Raw genomic sequence first — 27,981 nt, forward strand, 5'->3', positions numbered from 1 at the left:
TTAAATACCTTATATAAAATGGTGTAATATTTGCATATAATCTACATCTTCCTGTATAGTTTAAATCATCTCTAGATTACTTATAATAACTAATACAATGTAAATTATATGTAAATGGCTATAAATACAATGTAAATGCTATGTAAATAGTTGTCTCTGCATGGCAAATTCAAGTTTGGCCTTTTGTAAATTTCTGGAATTATTTTTCTGGAAATATTTACCATTTGCAGTTGGTGGAACCTGCGGTTGGTGGAACCTGCGCATACAGAGGGCTGACTGTATTATGAACAAGTAAAACAGTTAAAAGTATTTCTCCTCCGATAACCAGCCCTTAGTTAGTAGTTTGATGTATATCTTTCAGACCTGTTTGCTTTTTTCCTCCCCTTATAACCAAATACTATTCATACTGTCCAGTCAATTGCTTTTTCACTTGCTCTGTGAGGTTATTACCTGACTTATTTTATCAGTAGTAATTTACTTACGATTTCTATAGACATCTCTTTTTCCAGAGTTTAGGGAATTTGTTGTAGAGAATTACCATACGTACGTTAATGCATACATTACCTATTTTCAAAGACTTAGTATGCAGTTAACAATAAAAGTATGAGGAGACAGCTTTTTGAGTCCTTTGATTCACAAGGCATTTCAGGACTTTGCTGTGCCTTTGAGTTATAATTATAAACATGATTTATATTTATACAGTAATAGAGATGTGAAGGCAGTGATTGATTTTCATAATTTTTCATATTGTTATCCTCTTAAGTTTTTAATTTTTTTGCTTTTTTGTTACTAAAGTCATATGATGTCAAATGACCTCTTTTGCAAAATAAAACTGTAAAAAAAATTCCTCTCATTTAAAGTTGACAAGACTGTGGAAGACCTCTGAACCACTTGTAAATATGGGAGTTTCTCCTTCCCATCCTTTTGAAAAATGTTTAGGCATCTGATTGGACAGACCAAACTCTATATATTTGAGAGACACTGGCAAGAGTAATGTAGTATAATTGAGTAGTTTTCTACCCCTATATTTATAGAAATGATATAATGTTTTTACTTCTATACTCTTCTTTAGGAATTTAAACTTAAAAAAACTCTTTATGTTAGCCAAATTTGAAAAATGCTAATTTTTGTATGCATTTGTTTATGTTCAGAAAGAACAAGAAAATGACCCAACAGTATCCACTGAGTTGGAAGAGTCAAGTGAAAACTATCAGGAGGACCCAAAACTGCTTGAAGAAATTATGCTTGAACCCATAGAAAGTGATTTTACTAAACTATCCTCACTTTGTAGTCAGGAGTTGGCTTTGAGTGCTGCTCCCCAAATCACCTCTGAATGTTCAACCACTAAAACTTTTGAGAGCTGTATTTCTACTGATACTGTGGGGAATTGTCCTGTGGTCGAGAAGGATGAGAATGAATTGAACACAGTAGAAAAACCTGTTTTAAGTGAACATAGTGAAGGGAACCAATCATTTATCTCTGCTGAACCAAGTAAGTAACATGAGGATAACAATTTTCTCTCCTCTACTTATTTCTTTTCTTTCTCCTCTCAAACAAATTTTGCTAGGCAATAAGTTATTTATTACATCATTGTGGAATATATTAACTTCAGAAAAAAAAGACTTGGGGTTTTGGGACTTCATTTATTTTGTAATATTGATTTAGGTAAGGAATGGAGTACTTGGAAGCAGAAGTAATTTTTTTTTTAGATTAGTGTACTGTAATCTCATCAGTAGTTTTTTATAAGTTTCTGTAAGGACCATTATTATTGTCATTTTGGTTGATTAAGCTGAAGTACAGAGCATTTAAGTGCTGTTTAATTATTGTCATTAATTTTTTAATTTTCCAGTATTTGATGCAGTCACATGGTACAAAAAAGGTTCTAAAGGATATCCAGTGACTGGTCTCCCACATCTTTCCCTAGCCATCCATTTCCCCCTCCTAAAAGCAACTAATGTAACAGGATTTAAAGTACAATTTAGAATGATGGTGTAATAACATGATTAGAACTAGAATTTGGTCCTAAGTTCTCCTCATGACTCTATCCATTTATAAATATCTTCGTCCTCTAGAAGTTAAGGTTGCAGGTAACTGCCAAATAATAGTGCTGACATGGAAACATTGTATGTGACTAGTGTAAATTAGATAATGAATGATAGGCCAGTTTCTAAATTGAATAAAGTTAGATGATTCAGTTCAGTGGGATTATGAAAGATATATTACATGAATTACAAAGTTCCCTTTTTATGTATGATTATTGTGACACATTTAAAAAATATATTTTACGTTTTTAGTTGTTGTTTCCAGTGATGAAGAAGGACCCGTTGAACATAAAAGTTCAGAAATTCTTAAATTACAACCTAAGCAAGATCATGCCATCTCTAATGAAAGTGAGAGTACTTCTGAGCCAGCAGTGTCAGAACTACCACTGATTACATGTGAATCTGTACGGGTAATTTATTTCTGTCTTCTCACAGATTAACAGTGAAATATACACTATTGGCTAATGACTATTTTTTTTTCCGTCAGGCAGAATATTATATAAAAATTATGAATTTTCTTAGTTTGAATTTTTTTTTTTTTTTTTTTTGCGGTACACGGGCCTCTCACTGTTGTGGCCTCTCCCATTGCGGAGCAGAGGCTCCGGACGCACAGGCTCAGCGGCCATGGCTCACGGGCCCAGCTGCTCCACGGCACGTGGGATCCTCCCGGACTGGGGCACGAACCCGTGTCCCCTGCATCGGCAGGCGGACCCTCAACCACTGCGCCACCACGGAAGCCCCCTTAGTTTGAATTTTGAGACAACTTTCATATTAGTTTGAGGGAAGTATGTAATTGTTTTAATTTGAAGTGAAAGGCTTAATACCATTTTTCTTCTGGCCATTTTTATTTTTTAAGTCTAAATATTCTGACTTGAATATTTATTCTTTTCTTATGGTTCTCATTGGACATTTAAATACTTCATCAAAACATTTTCTAGAATTAAACAGTTTCCAGTATTTGTCTGGTCTTACAGTACAATGGTGACTTGGAATTATTCCTTTCCCTCACATGCTATTAAGGCAGCATGATAGAGGAAAGAACCTGACTTCTGGAGATACACAGATCTGTGTTCAAATCCTGGCTCTGTCATTTGGGCAAGTCCCTTAACTTCCTTAAGCCTGAGTTTCCTTATATCCTGAATGAGGATAATAACACCTAATTCACAAGATTATTTTTTGAGTATTAAGTGAAACAACATATGAAAGCATTTAGAACAGTGTCACAAACCTATCAGTTTGGTAAGTACTTTGTCTCTTTCTCTTATAGAAAATAGTAAATGGAAGTGTCTGTTGGTTTAATGTCAGCTAGTGGTGTTTTTGACATACCTATAGCTCTAAAGTAAGGTTCAAGTTATTTATTGTCAGTATTCATTCATATTATCAGCTCTGATTATCCTGTTTTAAAGAAATGATTATCGGTAGACCACCAGTGCAGAATTATGGTTAACTTCTGTTTTTTTTTTTTTTTTTTTTTTTGCGGTACGTGGGCCTCTCACTGTTGTGGCCTCTACCGTTGCGGAGCACAGGCTCCGGATGCGCAGGCTCAGTGGCCATGGCTCATGGGCCCAGCCGCTCCACGGCATGTGGGATCTTCCCGGACTGGGGCACGAACCTGTGTCCCCTGCATCGGCAGGCGGACTCTCAACCACTGCGCCACCAGGGAAGCCCTGTTGGTTGTTTTTGAATAATGTCAGAGGCTGTTATTCTATGGAAGAATGGTGAAGAATGGTGAAGAATTTGGTCAGTTCCATGAAAACAGTCTGATGGGCTGATTAGTGTTTCACGGGTGTTTCTTTCTTTTTTAAAAAAATTTATTATTTATTTTATTTTTGGCTGCGTTGGGTCTTGTTTGCGTCATCTTCATTAAGGCATGCGAGATCTTTCATTGCGGCGCGTGGGCTTCTCTAGTTGTGGTGTGCGGGTTTTCTCTTCTCTAATTGTGGTGCGTAGGGTACAGGGCACGTGGGTTCTGTAGTTTGCGGCACGTGGGCTCTCTAGTTGAGGCTCGCGAGCTCAGTAGTTGTGGCGTGTGGGCTTAGTTGCCCTGCGGCATGTGGGATCTCAGTTCCCTGATCAGGGGTCGAACCTGAATCCCCTGCATTGTAAGGTGGATTCTTTACCACTGGACCACCAGGGAAGTACCTCACGGGTGTTTCTGTTGCATTTGGTACTCCATAGAGAGATTACCTCAGGAATTGTGTTCTGAATTTTTGTTAAAATGTAACAATTGTTGCCCAGTTGGGCCAAAAGCCTACTTGATGGCTTAGTTGTTTTGTAATTAAAACAGTGTTGACAATGAGTTCAAAATTCTAAATGAATTACAGTTCCCTTGGCAGTATATAAATTGACAACACAGTATGAAATGACTGTGTTAAAGGAAAATGACATCTCTTGTAGAACTGACAGCATATGATCACAGCCAAGCAGCAAATAATGTAGAGATCTACCAGAATCTATAAGGCAGAATAAACCTCCACACCCTCCCTTGTTTCCAATTTTAAATGAAGTTATGAGAAACATAGATTGACAGTTTTTAAGAGGCAGTTAGTCTTTACCAAATGTGAGGCCCAATAAGGAATTCTTTCTAATCCATCTTCTCATTTTGTCACTTAAAACACACAGGCAGTCATAGAACCATCTGTAGTTGATTAGATTCCCCGTTTTTACTTAGGGGATAAGAAGAGTTCAGTAAGCAATAAAAGCTGAGAATGATAAAGAAATTCTATTAGGCAGGTAAATGGCATTGTGAGCTGGGTTAAAAATGATGAGTAATGTGCATGTTTCAGGTGAGGATTAATCACATTTTCTAGAGGTAGGAGGAGAGTGAGTACACGTGCATAATTGCTCTAGTAGTAATTTATTTGGTTATTAGTGATGTTAAGGTTAAAGAGGGATAATGTGTAACAGCTAGGCAAATGTGGAGTGGAAAAAGTCATCTGAAAGCAGTGTAAAGCTCCAAAGAGCTGGTGGGAAATTGCTGTTGCTGATACTGCCTGGTAGTCTATTGTAATTTAAAAGCAGAGTTGTGAATTTTTTGAGCAGAAGTGGTATGATTTTTGAGGTTTTAGGCAGCTGGTTGGCTATCCTCAGCCATAGTGCATGTAATAAAGTATATAGATTTGATGTAACAGGCGGTTCTTAGGCACTTATATTCCTTCATTGCTCAGTAAAAGTGCAGTAGTTGAGAGCATTGTCTTGGTTTATGGAAGCAATTTTATGTGCTTGAAATAACCCTTGACCTGGAGTTAGAAACCTGCATTTGTCTTAGTTTTGCTTCTTACTAACTGCATTACCATGGGCAGGTCACTTAACCAATCCAAACATATATTAACTCTACTTATAAAATACAAAAAGAAAAAAAAAATCTTGCCCCATGGGGTGGTTGTGGTGATTAAGAGAGATGATGTATTTAAAAACTCATTTGAAACTGTTTAGTTATATATATTTTAATTTATAAAATTAAAGTAATTTAATTATTTAAAATTAAATTAATTATATAAATTTTAATTTATTTCTGTTGAGTTAAAAATGAATAAAGCCTATTAGAGAATACTGACTTTGAAATGGCTTTGATACAGAGGAGAATGTATTTCTGAAACTTGGGCCTATGGAATTAATTTAGGATTCAGCTTTTTAGAGTAATTTTCTCAAAGTAAACATATACTTAACAAAAAATTTATTTATTTAACTTATTAAATTTTGGCAGCTTTGGGTCTTCATTGCTGCACGCCGGCTTTCTCTAGTTGCGGCGAGCGGGGGCTATTCTTCGTTGCTGTGTGCAGGCTTCTCATTGCGGTGGCTTCTCTTGTTGCAGAGCACTGGCTCTAGGCGAGTAGGCTTCAGTAGTTGTGGCACGCGGGCTCAGTAGTTGTGGCACATGGGCTTAGTTGCTCTGCGGCATGTGGGATCTTCCTGGACCAGGGCTTGAACCCGTGTCCCCTGCATTGGCAGGCAGATTCTTAACCACTGCACCACCAGGGAAGTCCAACCATAGACTTTTCAAGGAAAAAAATCTAGATAACTATTTCTTCACAGTAAGAACAGTGTAAAATCCTCCATAGATTCATTAATAGTAATTTAAAGAAGTATTTGACTTTGAAAATCATCATCAGCATTTATATAATACTTAGGTTTATATGCATTTTATAATTTTTTCCTTGTTAGGCTTCATCTGAATTATGTCAATATAATCCTGTCATGGAAAACATTTCCTGTGTTATACCTAGTAATGAGATGGATCTACAACTGGATTTTATATTTACTTCTGTTTATATTGGTAAAGTAAAAGGAGCTTCTAAAGGTTGTGTTACAGTAAGTATATTTAATTGTTTTTTTAGCTTTGCTTTTTGGACAAGGCATTTTCAGATTGTCTTCTCTTTTTTTAGTGCAAATGAAAATAGAATTGAGATTAATTTTATGTAGGACAATTTGAATGTCATTATACCTATTTTGAAACATATCTTTACTTGTGAAATCTTGAAACTATAGAGGAATGCCCTAAAATCATATCTGTAATCTGACTAATGAGGATTATGTATGAAAAAAATCATATGTAACATTGATATTCTTTGGGCTCTAAAACTTACTTGATGGTAAAGTAAATTTTTCTTTATGGTATAGTTAATAGCAAAAAGAAGAAATCTCATTTTGATGGTTTAAATTGTTCTCCAGATTCCCGAACTTGTTATTTAAGGATCTCCAGGAATAGTTCCTATTCTATTTTTCCACTTTTTTTCAGTTTTAACTCATCACACTTTGCATATGAAAGCCATATTGGATTTTGCTCAGTTCTCTATATTTTCTCACTATTTTTCTGCCTGTTAAAATCTTTTAAGGCTTATCTGAAATACTTCCTCTTCCAGAAAACCTTTTCCTGATTTCTCCTTCCTAGCCATAATTAACTTCTCCTTTTACTATGTACTTACAGCACTTTGTTTGTACATCTGTTGTAGGATTTATTCTGTGTGTTTTTGTTTGTATTCTTGCCTAAACCTCTCCATTAGCCTTTAAGCATCTTGTGATGAAGAGTCGTGCCTTTATTCCCCTTTACACTTTACATAAATGGCTCAAACCTAAAACACTTATAAACATTAGTTGAATTGTCCAGAAGAAACTGCCAAAAGACCTCACACTTATAAACATTAGTTGAATTGACTATGTCAGATTATAATTCAGGTATTTTCCTAGAAGTTTTGTTAATATTTCACTCTGATGGACAAGGCAGGGAATATAAAAACGGTAAGATATGATCTCTGCTTTCAAGGAACTTGTAGTCTAATGAAACAGTCTTGTTTACGGGAGAGGCCACAACAGTGAGAGGCCCGCGTACTGCAAAACAAACAAACAAAAAAAACAACACTTAAGGAGGTCAGATATATACAAAAGATACCTAGAGAAAATTTAGCATCTTGTCACAGAAGGAGCAGAAAGAGCAGGAACCTTGCTGAATCCTTAGTCAGAAGGGAATTTATAACATGGAACAAAGAAAAATGAATGCTGGGAATGTCAGCAAAGCTAAGGATCAAATCCTGCTTTGTGATTTATTTACCAAAGTCAGTGACACCCTGTGAGGTCTTTTGGCAGTTTCTTCTGGACTTTGTCTTATATTTTTTTAAATATTCAGGAAACTTTTTTTTTTTTTTTTCGGTACGCGGGCCTCTCACTGTTGCGGCCTCTCCCGTTGCGGAGCACAGGCTCCGGACGCGCAGGCTCAGCGGCCATGGCTCACGGGCCCAGCCGCCCCGCGGCATGTGGGATCTTCCCGGACCGGGGCGCGAACCCGTGTCCCCTGAATCGGCAGCCGGACTCTCAACCACTGCACCACCAGGGAAGCCCTCAGGAAACATTTTTGAAAAGTATATTAAGTAAAGTCTTACTGGTTTTTATAAATGAGCATATTGAGAATTAAATTACTTGCACAGGGTTCTTAAACTTCCATAAAACTAAGTCTTTACAGTGAAACATCTTTTTGGTTTATTGAGAAAAAGGCTTAAGGCTTTTAGTATAGACTTTGATTATGTACTTGTGGTTTAAAAAAGAAAAAAATTTTGAAAAATTTGAATAGTAACACATCTTAATACGAGTGGTAACTCGTATTTTGCTTTTTTATTTTTCCTTTAGTTCACGACAAAGTATATTAAGATCCCATTTCAAGGTAAGCTATCATTGTCTTATGACCTCTTTTCACTGTAATTTTGAGTATAAAATAATTGGTCAGCAAAAATTCTGAGATATTTCTGCAATTAGTTTTTCATACTTTTTTCCAGTGTAGAATTTATGTAAAAATAAGGTTAATAATATGTTTCAATTTAACACTTTTTAGCAGCTTCAAAATGAGTTAAAATGTTTTATAACACTTAAAATATACTATTTTTATACTGTTGTTTTAATGACTTCAAGTAATATGAAGGGACTCATGGCAATTTCTTGGGATTAACAAAAGTAGTTTTGATAGCAAGATTTTTGATATATAAAAATGGATGAAAATAGAAACTAAGTAAAGAAGTATAAGGAAAATTTTTAGTGTTGCACACAAACATGTAAAATGGTTTTGTGTAGGGATTAAGAGAGATTTAAACAGGCAGAACTGTTTCTTATCTGAGTAAGGCAATGTGGATTGGAAAATGGACCTATAATTTGTAGAGACTCAAACAAGTTTCTCATTCTTTTTCCAAATAAAAAACCTTTCAGAATAAATAACATTAAGAGAACAAATAATAAGCAACAGAGAATAGTCTCTTTAGAGAATGAATTATGAGAAGGATGAACAAAAACAATATATACAAATAGCACTTCAGAAATGAACTGGGGAAGAGGAAACCTGTGTTTCCCAGTTCAGAAATGAACTGGGAAAGACTGAAGATGAGATTGAAGTAACTTTAGTTGGACTCCCCAGATACCCATGTACAGAATCCACAACTGTATGTTATAATAATGAATGTAATGATTAGGAAGCTACTATAAGTAGTAAGAATATGTAAGGCATATATAATATATAAAAATAAATATAATGATATTCCTAATTAGGAAATTTTAATAAGTTATTGTGGAATAATATAATATTAGCTATTTAAAGAAACCAAGGCCTGTGATTCAAGAGGAAATAACTTCATAAAAATAGTGCTATAATCTGTAGATAAAGACCTGGGTAACAGAACTACCTCTCAATTTCTTTTTCTTTAATAGAGGTATAAATTATGTACAACATTATATTAATTTCAGGTGTACAGCATTATGATTCGATATTTGTATATATTGCAAAATGATTCCCCCAATAAGTCAAGTTAGCATCCATCCCCATACATAGTTACAAAAATTTTTTTGTGTGTGATGAGGACTTTTAAGATCTATGCAATAGGCCTTAAATATGCAATACAGTATTATTAACAATAGTCACCATGTGCTGTACATTATATTCTCACTGCTTATTTATTTTATAATTGGAAATTTATATCTTTTGATCCCCTTCTGTCATTTCGTCCACCCCCTGCTTCTGGCAACTACCAATCTGATCTCAGTATCTATGAGCTTTTTTTTTTTTTTTTTAAAGATTCCACCTATAAGTTATGTCATATGGTATTTGTCTTTCTCTGGCTTATTTCGCTTACTTAGCATAATGCCCTCAAGGCATGTTGTTGCAAATGGTAGATTTTGTTCCTTTTTTTTTTTTGGTCAAAACAGTATTCCATTGTATATATCTCACATATTATTTATCACATATTCATTCATCCATTGATGGACACTTAGGTTTTTTCCATATCTTGGCTATTGTGAATAATGCTGCAGTTAACATGGGAGTGCATGTATATTTTTTCTAATTAGTGTTTTCCTTTCCTTTGCATAAATATCCAGAAGTGGAGTTGCTGGATCATTAAAAAAATATTTTTGAGAATGCTCTGTTTTCCATAGTGGCTGCACCAGTTTACATTCCCACCAACAGTGCACAAGTGCACAAGAGTTCCTTGTTACCACATCCTTGCCAATACTCATTATTTCTTTTCTTTTTGTTAATAGCCATTCTAATAGGTGTGAGGTGGTATATCATAGTGGTTCTGATTTTCATTTCTGTGACGAGTAGCAGTGTTGACCACCTTTTTGTGTACCTGTTGGCCATCTGTATGTTTTCCTTGGAAAAATGTCTTTTCAGTGTCTCTGCCTTTTTTTCAGTCAGATTGTTTGGGGTTTTTTTGCTGTTGAGTTGTATGAATTCATTATATATTTTGGATTTTAACCCCTTATCAGATATGTGGCTTGCAAATATTTTCTCTCATTCAGTAGGTTGCCTTTTAATTTTGTTGATGATTTCCTTTGCCATGTAGAAGCTTTGTAGTTTGATGTAGTCCCACTACATCTAACTAAAATCTATAGGTAAAAACCTTTGTAATGGAGCTACCTCTCAAATTCTTATGATACAAACAAACATCAAAAATGATACTTTAGGTTTTCATCATTAATATTTTGTGCTTTGTTTCAAATGTTGCTTTCTTTATAGCTTTTCTATCCCAAATGAATATATATAAATATATATATATATATATATTTTTTAAAAATATTGTTTTGACCATACTGCACAGCATGTGGGATCTTAGTTCCCTGACCAGGGATCTAACCCAGGCCCCTTGCATTGGAAGTGTGGAGTCTTAACCACTGGACTGCCAAGGAAGTTCCCAAATTATTATTTTTTTTTTGACATCTTTATTGGAGTATAATTGCTTTACAAGGTGTGTTAGTTTCTGCTTTATAACAAAGTGAATCAGCTCCAAATGATCTTTAAAAGGTGATTTTAATTAAAAATTTTGGAAAAATACTCTTGTCAGTGGTAATGGGTTTACGATTTTATAATGGAAGAGGAAAATATTAGTCAGCTTCTTCAAATCCTGTCTGTGCTAAATTCCCATATAAAAAAAATTTTTTTTTTTAAAACAAGGCATGCAGGGACTTCCCTGGTGGCGCAGTGATTAAGACGCTCCCAATACAGGGGGCCTGGGTTCGATCCCTGGCCAAAGAACTAGATCCCACATGCATACTGCAGCTAAGAGTTCTCATGCTGCAGCTAAGGAGCCGGCGAGCCACAACTAAGGAGCCCACATGCCGCAACTAAGGAGCAGGAAAGCTGCAACTAAGGAGTCCACCTACTGCAACTAAGACCCGGTGCAACCAATAAATAAATAAAACAAGGCATGCATGTGAAAGGTTTTTGTAGGTGGGGAAATCTAGGGGTCTAAGTGTTTATTTTTCTGCAGCAGCTGTGGGAGAAATTTGATTTATTCATATTTATATTAGCTGTTTGGCTGTGGCTTAAAGAAAATAGTTTATTTTTTCTTCACATTTAAGAATTCCAGAGGTAGACTGAACAGGGCTGATATGATGTTTATTTGGTCATCAGAGGCCCAGACTCCTTTCATTTTCTTACTCTGTCATCCCTGACACATGACTTTCATCCTCTAGTTTGTCTCATGGTCCATATGGCTGCTCATACTCCAGCCATCGTGTTTGTTTTTTTTAAAATAAATTTGTTCATTTATTTATTTTTGGCTGCGTTGGATCTTCGTTGCTGCGCGCGGGCTTTCTCTAGTTGCAGCGAGTGGGGGCTTCTCTTCATTGCAGTGCGCGGACTTCTCATTGTGGTGGCTTCTCTTTTTGTGGAGCACGGGCTGTAGGCGCATGGGCTTCAGTAGTTGTGGCACGCAGGCTCAGTAGTTGTGGCGCACAGGCTTAGTTGCTCCGTGGCATGTGGGATCTTCCCAGACCAGGGACTGAACCCATGTTCCCTGAATTGGCAGGCGGATTCTTAACCACTGTGCCACCAGGGAAGTCCAGCCATCATGTTGTAATGTTCCAGGTAGAGAGCAGGAGGAAAGGAAAAATGGTAGAAAGAATACATACCACCTATCTCTTTCCCTTTTAAGGAGTCTTCTTGGGTGTGCATACCACCTAACCTTCTGCTTATATTTTCTTAGCTAGAATGTAGTCAAATGACCACTCATCTATTTGCAAAGGAAGCTAGGAAATAGAGTTTTTAAGAGGTGGTATCTTGCTTCCTCATAAAATTAGGGTCCTGTTACTAAAATCCCTAACAGTAGGTAGGAGAAATGATAGGCAACTCCTACTTTCAGTGTCTGTCATAGCCCTGTAACAGAATAAACTAAATATTTTGGGAAAATTTGTTAATGAGGTAAATTTTTCTTGTGATGGTGTTAAATGCCCCCTGGCTTTTTTTCTTCTTTTTTTTTTGCGGTGCGCGGGCCTCTCACTGTTGTGGCCTCTCCCGTTGTGGAGCACAGGCTCCGGACGCGCAGGCTCAGTGGCCATTGGCTCATGGGCCCAGCCACTCCGCGGCATGTGGGATCTTCCCGGACCAGGGCACGAACCCGTGTCCCCTGCATCGGCAGGCGGACCCTCAACCACTGTGCCACCAGGGAAGCTGCCCCCGGCTTTTTTAAGGGAATCTTTTTAAAGCAGCCTTCCTAAAGAATATTTAACTTTCATACTAAGAGCTTGGAACATTTGGATTAGTAATAACTACCTAGATTTCACAGAAATAGTATCTGTGTAGTATAGTATTTCACAGAATAGTATCTATTTGGGAACATTTGGATTAGTAATAACTACCTAGATTTCACAGAAATAGTATCTGTGTAGTATAGTATTTCACAGAATAGTATCTATTTGGGGCTGTGAGCTGCATGAGGAAGAAATGCTGAGAAGTTTTTCTGAAGGTTCTCACTCTTTACTTTTAACTTAATCTGTCTGTCTTTGCTGCCAGTTTCATTGACAGTTTTCAGAATGGAGGAGTTACAGTGTTCATAGACTGGAAGAATTAATATTGTTAAAATGTCCATATTACCCAGAGCGGTCTACAGCACTGTAATCCCTGTCAAAGTTCTAATGGAGTCTTTCACAGAATCTAATGGAGTCTTTCACAGAAATAGAAAAAAAAAATCCTAAAATTTGTATGGAACAACAAAAGACCCCAAATACCCAAAGCAGTCCTGAGAAGAACACAACTGGAGGCACCACACATCCTGATTTCAAATTGTATTACAAAGCTATAGTAATCAAAAGAGTATGATATAGGCATAAAACACACACAGAGATCAATGGAACAGAACTGAGAGCCCAGAAATAAACCCACATATATATGGTAAATTAATTTTCAACAAAGGAGCCAAGAATATACAATAGGGAAAGGATAGTTTCTTCAATAAATGGTGTTGAGAAAGCTGGACAGCCACATGCAAAGGAATGAAACTGGACCTCTACCTCTACTATATACAGAAATCAACTCAAAATGGTTTAAAGACTTAAACGTATGACCAGAAACCATAAAACTCCTAGAAGAAAACATAGGAGGTAAGCTCCTTGACATTGGTCTTGGCAGTTTTTTGCATCTGACACCAAAAGCAAAGGCAACAAAAGCAAAAATAAACAAGTAGAACTACATCAAACTAAAAAGCTTCTGCACAACAAAGGAAACCTTTAACAAAATGAAAAGACAACCTACTAAATGGGAGAAAATATTTGCAAATCATATATCTGATAAGGGGTTAATACCCAAAATATACAAAGAACTCATACAATTCAACATCAAAAAAACAAACAACCCTATTAAAAAATGGGCAGAGGACCTGAATAGACATTTTTCCAAAGGAGACATACAGATATCCAATAGACGCATGAAAAGATGCTCAACATCACTGATTGTCAGTGAAATGCCAATTGTCAGTGAGATACCACCTCACACTGGTCAGAATGGCTATCGTCAAAAAGACAGTAGATAACAAGTGCCGGAAAGGATGTGGAGAAAAGGGAAACCTCTTCCACTGTTGGCACACATTAGGATTGTAAGTTGATGCAGCCACTATGGAAAATAGTATGGAGGTTGGTCAAAAAATTAAAAATAGAACTGCCATGCGATCCAGCAATTTCGCTTCAGGGTATTTACCCAAAGAAAACAAAACAGTAATTTGAAAAAGTACATGTACCCCAGTGTTCATTGCAGCATTGTTCACAATAGCCAAGGTGTGAAAACAACATAAATGTCTTCTAATAGATGAATGGATGAAGATGTGTTTTATATATATATATATATATATATATATATATATACACAATGGAATATTACTCAACCATTATAAAAATGAAATCTTGCCATTTGTGACAACATGGATGGATCTAGAGGGTATTATGCTAAGTGAAATAAGTCAGACAAAGACAAATACAGTATGATCTCACTTGTATGTAGAATCTGAAAACAAAAGGGAAGGAGACTCAAAGATAAAGAAAAAAAGCAGCTGGTTGCCATAGAGGAGGGTGGTGGGGAGTTGGGAGAAACAAGTGGAAAGGATTAAGAGGTATAAGCCTCCACTTATAAAATAAATAAGCAAAGGGAATGTAATATACAACATAAGGAGTATGGTCAGTAATATTGTAATACCTTTGTATGGGGACAGATGGTTACTAGACTTACCATAGTAATCATTTTATAATGTATGCAAATATCAAATCATTATGTAGTAATGTGAAACTAACATTATATGTCAACTATATTTCAATTTAAAAAAGGCATACAAATCAAAAACAAAGAAAAAGAAAAAGGAGCCAGTAAATAGAGAGTAAAAGAAGAGGGAAGGTAGGTTAGAATAGGACATGACAGGATAGGAAGAGAGGAAGTCAGGAGGTGCCACCAAAAAAATTGCATCCTAGACCTTTCAGAAGCTCATATGACTCTGGGGAATCTTTGGGTAATGGCTGGTCTGTGTAGTGGAATGCAGATGTTTGAGGAGAAGAAAAATAGGCGTTAAGTGGCTTATGATAGCATTTGCAGTCTTGGTTGATAGTATTAACCAAGATAGAATTATATAGTTTTTTCAGTTATACTATGCTTAGTTTTCTGCATTGATAAGATAGTCCGAGATCATATAGTGTGAGAGGCTAAATTCCTACATTTAATTATCACTTAAAAATTGTTTGGCCCTTTCTAATTTTTTAAAAAAATTTTTTACGCCCTTTCTAATTTATGTGATCTTTTTTACTGTAATAATACTGTTTAGGTATTTCAGCCAAGTTTACTGAAATGTACTGGAAATGATATTTTTGAAAAACCTTGCATATAATTCTTTTTTTTTTTTTTGCATATAATTCTTTTTAAAAAATACATTGTGTTAAAGAGGAGTCATACAGTGCATATGGAGTGTATTCCTAAATAGATTAATTTATTACCTTGTTATCTTTTATTTATTACAGTGTCCCTGCATGAGATTTCATTGCTAGTGGATACTACACATTTAAAGCGGTTTGGGTTATGGAAAAATAAAGATGATGATCACAGTAAAAGAAGTCATGCTATCCTCTTTCTTTGGGTCTCCTCAAATTATCTTCAAGAGATTCAGACCCAATTAGAAAACTCTATGTTAAGCCAGCAATGTGAGTATAAAAAGATTTCTAAATTTCAGGATAATCTGAGAAGTCCTATAAATAAAGTAATTTTCCTCTAAAATAATTTAGTAGAATGTAATTATTTCATTGAATTGAAATAAGTTCATTGAATTCAAAATAATTTATCCCTTGATATTACGTAAGATACTTTATTCATTTAATTTCTCCTTTTAATTTTACTCAACTGATTAAAATTATCTTCTAAAATAAAAGGACTACCTTACCTTTTAGTCACTTGACATCCTTGGCTACCTGTCTTAAGAGTTTCTTGCCCTTATTTCATAATGAACTGTGACAGAACTAATCAGTGGCAAAGTCAAATAAAATACAGAAGTCTTTATCTTCAACATTTTCTATAGTTTCTAAAAAAGATAAATCAGTTTATTTACTTATGTATCATTTTTCTAAGACTGGGTTGAATACTTTTCTGGTGCTCCCATAACACTTATCTATCAATATATAATATCTTGAGATATTTCCCAACTTTGTTTAGTTTCCAGCTCCTAAAGGAGTCTGGTTTAGAATTGGGTAAATCAAATTGGTAAATTTCTTTCTTATCTCTTTAATCTCTCTGCCATTTCCCCTCCTACTCCCTTGCACATTAAAGATGTTAAGTAGTGAACTAAATTTTATGTCTTTAAAATTACTTATTTTGCTGTCCTCATTACTTCCAAATTAATTGGGAAAATTCATGATTAAATAGCAGAGAAGTTGGAAAAATACACAAGCCATTTATAATCATTATGGGAGGAGAGAATGTCATTTGATGAGAGAAAATGATTTTGAAGGAAGTGTCTGAATGGAAATTTTTTTAATTGGTAGATTTGATATATGAAGAGGGCTAGAGAAAAACAATTGCTTAGTCATCATTCATTTACCTATTCATACATTCATTAACAAACATTTAAGAGCACCTAGTAAATGCCAGGTACTGGAGATGCAGCAGTCAATACCATTGTGGAGTTTGTATTCTAACGTAGTAGGAGTCTAAAAATTGTGAGTTTTGGTTCTAGGTTACTAATGTCCTGTTTTGGGATTTAATTTGCCTGGGTTATTAACTAACATACAAAATAGTTTGTTGAGTTGTATACCAACCTTATTGTTACTAATAATTATTTTAATTATAATCCCTTTGAAAAATAACACTACTGATAAAAACTGATTTCTTTTTTCTTTCATAGCAAAATCCACTGAATTCATTTTCCTTGAGCTACACAGTTCTATTTCACAGAGAGAAGAATTGAAATTGCAAGACATTATGACAGAAATAAGTACAACCAATGGAGAATTAGAGCTTTCTTATCCACTGTCTTGGGTTCAAGCACTTCCTTTATTTCAGAACCTCTCTTCAAAAGAAAGCTCTTTTATTCATTATTACTGTGCTTCAACTTGTTCTTTCCCTGTTGCTACTGCTGAAGAAATGAAGATGAAATCAATATCTCAGGTTAGCATATGATTAATATAATTAGTGAGGGGGAGGGAGGCAGTTCGATAAAAATTCTTTTTTTGAAATGAGCATGATTTCAGAATGCTGTGTTTTGTCAAAAGAGCACAGGAACCAACCTAAAGGAACTCCCAGTGCCAGAGCTGGAACAGTTAGATCAACAAAATCAGTAATGATAGCCTGTGATTATTATGAAAAAATAAGATATAATGCCAATTAATCTATATTGATACAAATAAATAACTGGATGAATGAAAACATAAAAAAAGGTGGGTAAGGGACAATTCTTTCTTAGAAAAGCGTTGCAATTAATAAATGTAAAAGGAACAAGAGAAATATAAAACCACCTCTAGAAAAATCATAGTTATGATTGTTGCAGGTAAGGTCCACAGAGGGATGCTAAATTTAATGGATGAAAACTTAAGGGAAAACAGGATATGTGTACAATATCAATCTCTCACCCCAAATATTAATTAATTACAAAAAAGAAGTAACTTTTTTTTCTCCACTGTAGTAACTTACAGTGGAGAAACATTGCAGACATCACCTTAACCCAAGTGATTGAAGTTAACATTACCAGTAATAAGATATATTGACCTAATGTACCTGTCACATCATGCACGGAGAAGAGTACATCATTTCTGTGTTGTTCTTCTCAATATTGTATAACTTCAGTCTAATTGTGAGAAAAATCAGACAAACCCAGTTACAAAGTAACTGATTAACAGTCTTAAAAAATATCAAGGTCATGAAAGACAAGGAAAGATTGAGGATTTGTAGGATCCTGAAACAAAAGAAATTTGTTAGCGGAAAAACTAGTAAAATCAGAATAAAGTTTGTAGTTTAGTTTGTAGTATGATACCAACATTAATTTCTTAGTTTTAATAATTGTACTGTGGTTTAAAAAGATGTTAATATTAGGGGGATCTGTGAGAGGCTTATTTGTTTTTTGCAATTCTTTTATCAATATAAGTCTAAAATTATCTTGGAACAATTAATGGTAAGTTTTAAAATGCTGTGTTTATTTTTATAGGAGGTTGCTAATACACATGTGGCTTGTGTATCTCTGCCAAATACCTCTAGAAAGAAAAGCATTTATTAAGTTTGCTGTGACATGGGCGTGTGCACACACGCACACACACACACACACACACTCATGTGGGTTTGGTCTGGGGCTAAGCTGGTTTTTTAAAGGTCTGTAGAAAGCCACATTAGTGGAAGTCAAGATGTAAGCCTTCACCACTGTCTTGCATAATGTTGTAAAAATTTTGCCTGGTAATTACATTGTATATACAAATTTGTATCATAGTTTTCCATTTAATAATAAAATATCAATTTATGTTCTTATAAACTCTTCAGTCTCTCATTTAAATTTTTTCCTACTATTTATCACCTCTTTTGTTCACTTTGAACAAAATGAATACTGTTTTCAGATTCCTAAGTTAATTATAAAGCCAGACCTGTAAGTAACACTTCAGGTTAAACTTTGATCATTGTATAGTATCTTTTGATCCAAAGTATTATTTTGATTTAGTTATATCTTTATAGAAATTCTAAGAGTATATATATAACTCATTGGTATGTATCAATATTTCTTTTAGTCACATTTTCTCTTACCAGTCTAACTTTTGACTTTGTCCTTTTGAGAGTTAATACGTGTTGGTGCACATATAAGACCTTTTTCTTTGCCATTTTCTGTCAGCCCTCAAATACAGATACAGCCAAGCCTACTTACACCTTACTACAGAAGCAAAGTAGTGGTTGCTACTCACTTTCTATTACATTGAATCCAGATGAAGAATGGCGAGAAGTCAGGCCCACTGGACCTGTTCAGAAGTATGTACTGTGTCATATCCCGTTTGTAATAGGTGGGCAAATTAGTAGTTTTCATTCACATTGCTGATTTTAAGTACTTTTCCTTTTTAAATGTTTTGAGTTTTACTTTCTTGCTGACAGTTAATAATAGAAATAATTATTAAAAAGTTAAAAAAATTATTAAGAAAACAATCAATGCCATTTCATTTAGTTTTATGTTAATAAGACAGAAATGGTAGCCAAGATGTCAAATGTGGTAAGATTAAAGCATTTATTGAAAATATTTGAATAGAAGAGTATGGTTTTTAAGAATATGTATTCCGTATCTGAATATATAATAGGGAAAGTGAAATTGCTTATTAATGTGTGCCTCAATTTAGGGTACTTTATCAGAACTTCCCTTTCAGAAGTACTTCTTTGTTCGTATTTCGTCTTTTATATGTCTTCTCATGGTGGTAAGGCAGCATAAGGGAGTCTGTGCACTTGAGAGTGATTTCTATTCCTCTTCAAGATTCCTTTTCTCTGTTAAAAAAAAGAAAAAAAAAAACAAAGGAAAGCACAGGATAGGGAAATAGCCAATAAAATAGTAACTTTCATTTTAGCCCTTAAAATTTTCCTGTGTTATTTCATTTAGGTGCCACGGTTACCAAGATTAAATCAACTGCAGATGATTCTTATCTTCTTGAATCTTTCTAGTTCAACAAGTACATATTATACCTTTATTATTGACTATAGTTGTGCAATGAGTACCACCCTGTCTGTTCCAAGATTATAGTCAGAACTCACAACTGCTCTTATGTCTGAGCTTTAAGAGAGGGTGCCAAAGGAAAAATGCCTAATTAGTTGTCATTTTGTTTTCCATTTCTTTCTGGTTGTGCTCTAATTATTTATATCCTTTATGTTCTCTTTAAGTTATGCATCGTAAGCACTTTTTTATGGGAAACTTGCCTCCTAAGCTCCCATGGTAATTCTTCATTGTCCAGCTGCTGGTGTAGACTAGCCACCAGTAGGAGAGCATTGTTTTTGACCGTTGACTCTTTTAGTCTTGGGGATTCAAACTTAGCATTGGAAACTGGAGTGTAGGAGAATCTTCTATGTTTTATTACTTCATTTTGTTGAAAGTTAAAAATTGTACAGAAGAGAGACATCCTCAACGGTATTGTCATTGACTGTGAGATAACCTATTGATTAGACAAATACTGAGACTAGCCCACATGGGAAGGATTGGAAATGAAAAGATACTCAATGAGAGTACTATTAGTAGCTTGTGAAAACAAAGGAAGGAAAATATAATTGCTTGTATCATGTCAAATATTTTTTACCCTACACATTTTAGTTATTGAATACTACTGCCCTGTTATTGTCCTATATAACAAATCCCTTTGACACTAGAGTTTTCAATATTAGTATATTTTAATTTTATTTTTACTTTTTAAGGTTGATTGTATATCCTCCACCACCTACTAAAGGGGGCTTAGGAGTAACTAATGAAGATCTGGAGTGCTTAGAAGAAGGAGAGTTTCTTAATGATGTAATCATTGATTTCTACCTTAAGTAAGTACAATGATAAATGATCTTGTCATTTGTTTTACAGGTTTTGATGTGACTATTAAATATCTTTATCTCTGAAGTAACTCTAGCTAAAAATAACCTGCCAAAATTTCAGATTTGAAAATTTTTGTCTACTAAAGTTTTCTGGTGTTGACTAATTCAGTTTCATTCCTTTACTTCCCATAGATACTATATACTTCAGAAGAGTTACTGTTGTTTTGTTTTATTTGTTTTTGTTTTTCCTTGCTATTGATTGATACTTCTTTTTAGATTTTATTTATTTATTTTTGGCTGTGTTGGGTCTTCGTTGCTGCGCGTGGGCTTTCTCTAGTTGCGGCGAGGGGGGCTACTCTTCATTGCAGTGTGCGGGCTTCTCATTGAGGTGGCTTCTCTGGTTGCAGAGCACGGGGTCTAGGCGCATTGGCTTCAGTAGTTGTGGCACTCAGGCTTAGGAGTTGTGGCTCACAGGCTCTAGAACACAGGCTTAGTAGTTGTGGCGCATGGGCTTAGTTGCTCCATGGCATGTGGGATCTTCCCGGACCGGGGCTCAAACCCATGTCCCTTGCATTGGCAGGCAGATTCTTAACCACTGCGCCACCAGGGAAGTCCCTGACTGATACTTCTTGGACTATAGTATTATTATAGTGAAGGAAGTACTTATATAATTACAGATCACTTTGGGAACCAGAAAGAAACAACTCTGTAGTTCTCTATTGTGTCTTTAAGTGCTGTAAAAGTTAGCTGTCATTTTAAAAATCCATATAACTATTCCATTAAAAATAGTTTTCAACTTTTTATATAGCCAAGCTGAAGGAATGTGTAAGAAAGAAACTTTCATGCAGCAGTAATTTGTCTCTAGCCCTCATTTTGTACTCTATCCCTATACCTACATTTCTAACATTTCAAGATGTCTCCTAATTATTTCACTGACCCTTCCCAAACCAATTTATTATTATCATATTATTTCAGCCCTATTGTTTTACTAAGAGTGCTATCCTTATTCTACTAAGGATAGGCTCAAAAATCTCACGTTATTATCTACTCTTCATCTTGGACATTGTAGATTTAATCTCTAGAAGTTCTGTTTGGGTCTTTTTCATATCTTTCATGTCTCTAACTTTTTGAACATATGGAATATAATTATTATATAACAACTGTTTTAATGTCTTTTTCTACTTATTCTAGTGTCCTTGTCAGTTCTGGGTTGGTTTCAGTTGACTGATTTTTCTCTTCATTATGAGTGGTATTTTTTTTTTCTTCTTTTTTGCATGTCTGGTGATTTTTTTACTGGGTGCTGGTATATTCCTATAAATATTCTTGAATTGTGTTTTGAGACAGATTATTTGGAAACAGTTTGATGCTTTTAAGGATCTTGCTTTTTAAGGTTTGTTAAGTGAGCCCAACAAATTAATCCCCACTATTGAGGAAAGACCCTTCTGAATACTCTACTCAGTGCTTCATGAATTATGAGGTTTTCCAGCCTGGCTGGTAGCAGCAGGCAGTATTCCCACAACCTGCGTGAATGCTGGGTACCATTCCCTCTACTTTTTTCAGGTAGTTCTTTCCCCAGTCTTAGGTATTTTCCTTACGTACATGCAGTGATCAATATTCTGCTAAATTCTTGAGGAGGACTCTGCAGATGTCTGAAGTTCTCTGTCTATAGTGCTTTTTCTTTTCCAGTATTCTGATCTGCAAACTCTCGCTGCCTTAGTCTCTCCTGACTCTCAGCATCTCCTCAACTCAGGGAATCTGCCATGTTCCACCTGGGTTATTCCCTTCTGTGCTGCAGCCTGGAAACTTATCAAGGCAGTAAGCTGAGGCAATTACGGAGCTCACCGTTTCTCAAGGGTCACTGTTCTTTGTTGCCTGACGTCCAGTGTTTTAAAAACTATTGTTTCATGTGTTTTGTCTGATTTTTTGCTTGTTTCAAATAGGAGTGTAAGTCTGATCCCTGTTATTCCATCTTGGCTGGGAGTAAAGTTTTCATTATCATTGACTCTTTACCCTCCCTTCCTTCTCTACATACTCAGTTGCCTGAGTAGTAGATTCGGTCTCTCAGATTTGTTTATTGTCTTTCTTTTGTCATCATGATCTTTTTAGTACTACTTATCTTACCTAAATTATTATTCTTTTAAAACAGTCTCCTTATATCCTTTATCTCTGTTTTCCTATCTGTTAAGTATATTATTACCACCATTATTATTCTTTACTCCATGAATGCTATTCTCACTAGAAACTTTTATTAATTTCTTACTACCTGTCAAAATGAGTTCAAACACAGTCAGGCATTTGAGTGTCTTGATAATACGACACTAATTTGTCTTTTCTGCCATCTACTTATAACCCTGAACCTATTACATAGTCCAGCAAAACTGAATTATAAACAGTTTACTAAACAAAGCCCATCCTTATTCACTCTTTTGCCTTAATGCCGTGTTACTCTTGCTTCGTGGAATATTCTTTTTACCTTAACCTGTTGAAATTTTATTCTTCTATCAAGCTTCCTCACAAGGGTTATCTTCTTGAAAACTTTTCCTGGTTTTAAACAGATATTATTAACTCTCATAATACCTTATTTGTATCTCTTTTATGGTTCATATAATATTTTGCCTTATTTTAAAGTTATTGGGTAGCATTATGATTATTTTCCTTCTAAAGGTTGAGCATCTTATATCTTACTTGTTTTTGTATTCCTAAATAGTGTCAAATTTATATTTTGTGAGATGAATTGGATCATCTTTGATGTTAATTTTGATATGTTTTATTGGAATTAACTAATATAATTTTATTTCAGATTCAGTTCTAAGAGTATTTTTCTATACTTCCTTTTCACTGAACCTGCCTGTATCTCTGACTCTTTGACTTCTTTTCAGAGGGGATTCTACTTTATTTTTTAAACTACTTTCTATTTATTTTTAATATTGATGAATAACTTTCAAATAGGAAAGTGCACAAACTTTAAGTGTATGGCTCATGAATGTTCACATATGTGTGTACCCATGTTATCGCTATTCAGATTAAGGTAAGATTAAGATTAAGGTGTGTCGCCTTCCACATAGTATACCCTCCACATAACCACATTAAGAAAAATTCAAGTTGTGTTTGTCTTTTATGTTTTTTTAAAAAAGCAATCCCAAGATCATTTTTGGACCTTTATAAACTATTAACAATAGTAGAGTTCTCTAATTATGAGAGGTTTAATCACTAAGTGATTGAATTATAAACTTGTGTTGAAGAATTCTTTTAGTAAAGAAATGGACTAAGGATTTAGAGATTAGTCATGTCTCAGAGTTATTAAAATTTCTCTAGATTTATTTCGGAGCGTCATGGTTTCAGTTTTGTATTTGATTGCATGATTATTTGATTAATATGTCCTTGTACCGTCACTCTTCTGAATTGTAAGCTCTACGGGAGCAGGAATTTTTTTTGCCCCCTCTCATTTTATGTTGCTAGTATAAATATGGTGCTTGGCACATATTAGGAATTTGAGAAATATTTGTTAAGTAAATGAATATGTGGAAAATTTCTGCTTTAATTGATCTTGATAGAAGGTGAGGTAACTAAAGAACAAAAAAAAGCTGAAATCAGAGCAAATTACAAGATTGCTTTGACTCTAATAGGACATAAAAATGAAGATTTTCTGAACACAGATAATTGGAGGAAGACCAGATAAAATCTAAAAATAATTTACTTTTGTGGTGTTACTTTGCAGGTATCTTATATTGGAGAAGGTGTCAGATGAACTTGTTGAACGAAGTCACATTTTTAGTAGCTTTTTCTACAAATGCTTGACAAGAAAGGAAAATAATTTAACAGAAGATAATCCAAATCTTTCGTAAGTCAGTCTTTCAGTGTACTTAAGTTTTAAGAGGAAAACATGCTATTTTGATGGACTTAGTGAAATAACTTCTTACAGTATTTCCTAGAGTGAGCAGTATTACCACTTTTGCAGGTGCTGGGCCTGTTTGCTCTGAGAGGCATTTCTTACCCTTCCACTGTTCTGTTCTCTATCACAGGGAGGCTGACTCTTACTGGTTGCATTTCCAATTGCATGTTTTGTGGGGGATATTGGAGGTTGGGAGGCAAGGAAAGAAGAAGTCAGGATGTTTCTTCCTTACCCTCTTTGCCTTGGGCAGTTATTCTGGTAGTGGTTCTAGTTCCTCTGTGGGTCCTTCTTTCACTGGACAGACCTGATAGAGCTCTAGCTTCCATTTGGAGGTACTACTTCTTCACTTTGCCCTTCAACATAAGGATGTAGCATTGTCCTACTATGCTAAGCTCTGGTTGCCTCACTGATTGCCTTTTGTGGCACTGCGCTTTTTCTATCACCACTGTAGCCAATTATTTGCATTACATTTTATCTGTCTTAAATATATAGGGAGGTTTATATTTTCCTGGTTGGACCCTCACTAACATACTACTATTTAATTAAACTGATGTAACGTTATAAAAATACCATGTTCCCACAAATCAGCTGAATTTCTGTCCAGGTATTTTTTTGATTAATTCTAAAACCTATAGAGCAGTGGATGGGGCTAGGCAAAAAGGAGGAAGGAGTAATTCTTGTATCTTAGCAGTAACTTGGATAGTTGTGAGCCTGGAGCCACTTCACCCCTCTCCCTGCCCCTAACAATTCGTGTGATAATCTATATGGTAGGCCCATGGTAAAATTAAGAGTTTTTATTTTTAAAAAAGTTAATGTAAGCATTTGTCTACCACTTTACAAGGTACATTTTTGTACATTATTTCTTCCCATAACAGTGCTTTTAGGTATGTAAGGCATTTTTCAGATGAGGAAGCAGGCCAATAAAGATTGGCAGAACTCTGGTAAGTGACAGAACTGGTTGGTACTTAAATCTTTATCTTTTAACCTCTAATCCAGAGATGTTTTTGTTATACTGGACTGCCTTTGAAAAAATGGCTGTGAGAGCTGTTTCATCCCTTTAAAATAATAGGAATAATAGGCAAGTAAGAAGATGATTAAATGGGTAAACTGTCTGAATTTCTTGTATTGTTGGAGAAGGAGGATAGGAATAGAGAGAGTATTAACATTTATTGAGTACTTGCTTGGAGCCATGGCAGTGAACATAACGTTATTTTGTTTGATTCTACAGTAGTCTTATGACATAATGCCATTATTGTTATGAATTGAAGCTTAAAGAAGTTAGATAAGTTATCCGAAGTTGGATATAGCTTTCCAGTTTCAAAGTTCAAGCTTTGTCTGTTGTTTTTAGTATTGCAACTATATAACTTATGGCCTAAATTGGGACACTTGAGAGAATAAAAGGAGGCTTTATTAATAGCTACGCTGGGCAACCCATGTATACTGGGGCTGCCCTGTACAAACTGAGATGTGTAGTCATCTATATTTTGAGTGTCTTTATGGATTTGGAATTTGTGCTGGTAGACAAGGCCTGCCAGGGTCAACTAAGGAGAAAATCACAATCTGAAAATATTCCTGATAATCAGGGTTAATGGAGAGGGATATATGGAAGGGGAAGATTTATTAAATAAATTTGATATTTAACATTTCTGATGCCCTCCTCTTCTATTTTATGAGTATAGAAACAGATGGTTGGCACCATGCACTTAATCCCACATTTTGTTTTAAGATTACTAGTCAGTGTGGAGATTATGCATTTGGCATACCCACGTAGAAACTGAGGAAATGAAAAGGTAGATTCTGCTGTATTAAAAAAAAATTTTAATTAAAAAATTAGAAAAAATTTAGATGTTGTATGAATGATCATATATAAACATAATACAGAACTGAGTTAGATGAGTGGCATCTTCCAGTGTAAGATAGATCTTATATGTATCTTATGTATAATATATATTTATATATACACATACACATATACATATGAACACATACCTACATATACACCCACACAAATACTCATACTAATGCTTAGCCTGATATGTATACAATTAGTATTCACACAAAGAATCCCTACATCGGTTAAAAAAGAAAAAGAACCCAGAAGCAAAGTGACAGGGGATACAAAGCATAATTTATGGCCAGTAAATCCTACAGGAAGCTCAAACTGCTAGTGTTAGGAAATAGCAGACTAAATGTTTCACAAAGTCATTACTGTGGTTTATGAGATCCTGCAATATCTGCTTCTGTCCATGTCCCTAAACTCATCTCGCAGCATTCTCTCCCCTTATTTATAGCACTTCAGTTCAGCCTACCTCCTTTCAGTTTTCAAATATGCTTAAGCTCTTTCCTGTTTTCTGACAGAAATTTCTTCTTCTGGCACTTTTAAATTTATTTTACAACATGATGTCTAATCATTTTTTTGTTTGTTTGTTCATTTTCTGTTTCTTATTCTAAAATACAAGCTCCATGAGGTCAGGGACTTCATCTGTCTTATTTTCTACTCTATGCTTGGTGCATTTTGCTCAATTCTTAGAACATACTAGGAACTCATAATGAAAGATAATAATGTATGTTATTGAATGGGGAAAGAACTGTTAGACATTAGTTGAGGATTTTCCATGCAGTTAGGAACAGAGAATAAGCGATTATATTGCGGCCCCCGTATTCTCTCCTGTCATCCTTGCCCCATCCAATATCTAATGTATTCCCAATCAAATAAGGTTAGCATAATCAGGAAATCTATCAAACAGCAACATAACAAGACAAAAGAAAACCAGGTGTCTATCCTTAAGATCTTTCAGATGGAAAACAAATTAAGAGACTCTGCACTAGGTAAAAATAATAATTTATAATCGTTGTAATGGTTGGGTCATTTTGAAATAAGAAAATTTGGTAAACATATGACTCATTATTTTATGAAGTTAATCTTTTGCATAGTGACTAATTCCTACCTCATCTTTTAGCCCCATTCTTACTCCCAATGTCTACTCCTGTGAGTTTGGTTAGATATTCACATGGACAGGGATAGGGCAAAGATGTCTGTTTCCTGTGTTACTTGGTATGTAAATGTTTAAGAACTTGATGATTTGTTTAATTTTCTGACTAAAAAGAGGTCCTTCGTGGGACTGAGCCAGAAGTCACATATCACCATCTCCTTTATGCCACTGTGAAATGCTATCCCTTTCCTAGAACGTTTTTTGACATCCAAACTTGGTTTGATATCTTCCTTCTTTAACTTCCCTAATGAGGTAAAGAAAAGGAATTATTATTCATGTGTCCCAACCCTTTTCTTCATGTTTTTCCTAGATGCCATCACCATAATTCCTTTGTATCCTTTATGACACTTATATTTTAATTATTTGTTGTAGTCTTTTTCTGCCTTTATTATTTTGTAAATCCTTTTAGGGCAGTGTGAGTGATTTTCATTATTTGTTCTTAGGAACCTAATAAATATTTGTCAAAGAAATAAAGGGTGGATAATGGGTATGCTTAACTCATTGTCCTATAATATTCTTATAAATGAAATAAAGGGAGATGAGTCTCATCTTTAAAAATCTAAGACTATATACCTCATCCCTCCTCTTCCATTAAGTTTTAACACCTCCCTTATCACAGATATAACATTTAGACAATTCTGTTAAGGTTTAATGATAATATTTTATATCAGCCCAGGTGGAACTAAATAGAATAAATAGGTATAGCTATTTATATTCAGTTGCTGAGACACTTTTGGAATCTGTAAAGCATTTTATGAATTGCTGCCTTTCTTTTATCCATACTTTATTGTTTATAAATAGTGATCATATTTA

The 27,981-nt window shown here is 34.9% G+C and overlaps 1 protein-coding gene across 5 annotated transcripts in view; it reads left to right on the forward strand.

Annotated features, from left to right (window-relative positions):
* SENP7 (SUMO specific peptidase 7) overlaps nucleotides 1-27,981 on the forward strand; it is a 171,048-nt gene that overhangs the window by 134,812 nt on the left and 8,255 nt on the right. For all 5 annotated transcript variants that reach the window (XM_082654076.1, XM_082654074.1, XM_082654077.1 and 2 more), the window contains 9 exons: nucleotides 1,152-1,491; nucleotides 2,295-2,452; nucleotides 6,207-6,353; nucleotides 8,163-8,196; nucleotides 15,288-15,467; nucleotides 16,661-16,923; nucleotides 18,626-18,759; nucleotides 20,176-20,292; nucleotides 24,002-24,124. In XM_082654076.1, coding sequence (XP_082510202.1) covers nucleotides 1,152-1,491; nucleotides 2,295-2,452; nucleotides 6,207-6,353; nucleotides 8,163-8,196; nucleotides 15,288-15,467; nucleotides 16,661-16,923; nucleotides 18,626-18,759; nucleotides 20,176-20,292; nucleotides 24,002-24,124 — 1,496 coding nt within the window. The remainder of the gene's footprint in view (nucleotides 1-1,151; nucleotides 1,492-2,294; nucleotides 2,453-6,206; nucleotides 6,354-8,162; nucleotides 8,197-15,287; nucleotides 15,468-16,660; nucleotides 16,924-18,625; nucleotides 18,760-20,175; nucleotides 20,293-24,001; nucleotides 24,125-27,981) is intronic.

This window comes from Grampus griseus, assembly GCF_964374135.1.
Source record: "Grampus griseus genome assembly, chromosome: 5".
NCBI lineage: Eukaryota > Metazoa > Chordata > Mammalia > Artiodactyla > Delphinidae > Grampus > Grampus griseus.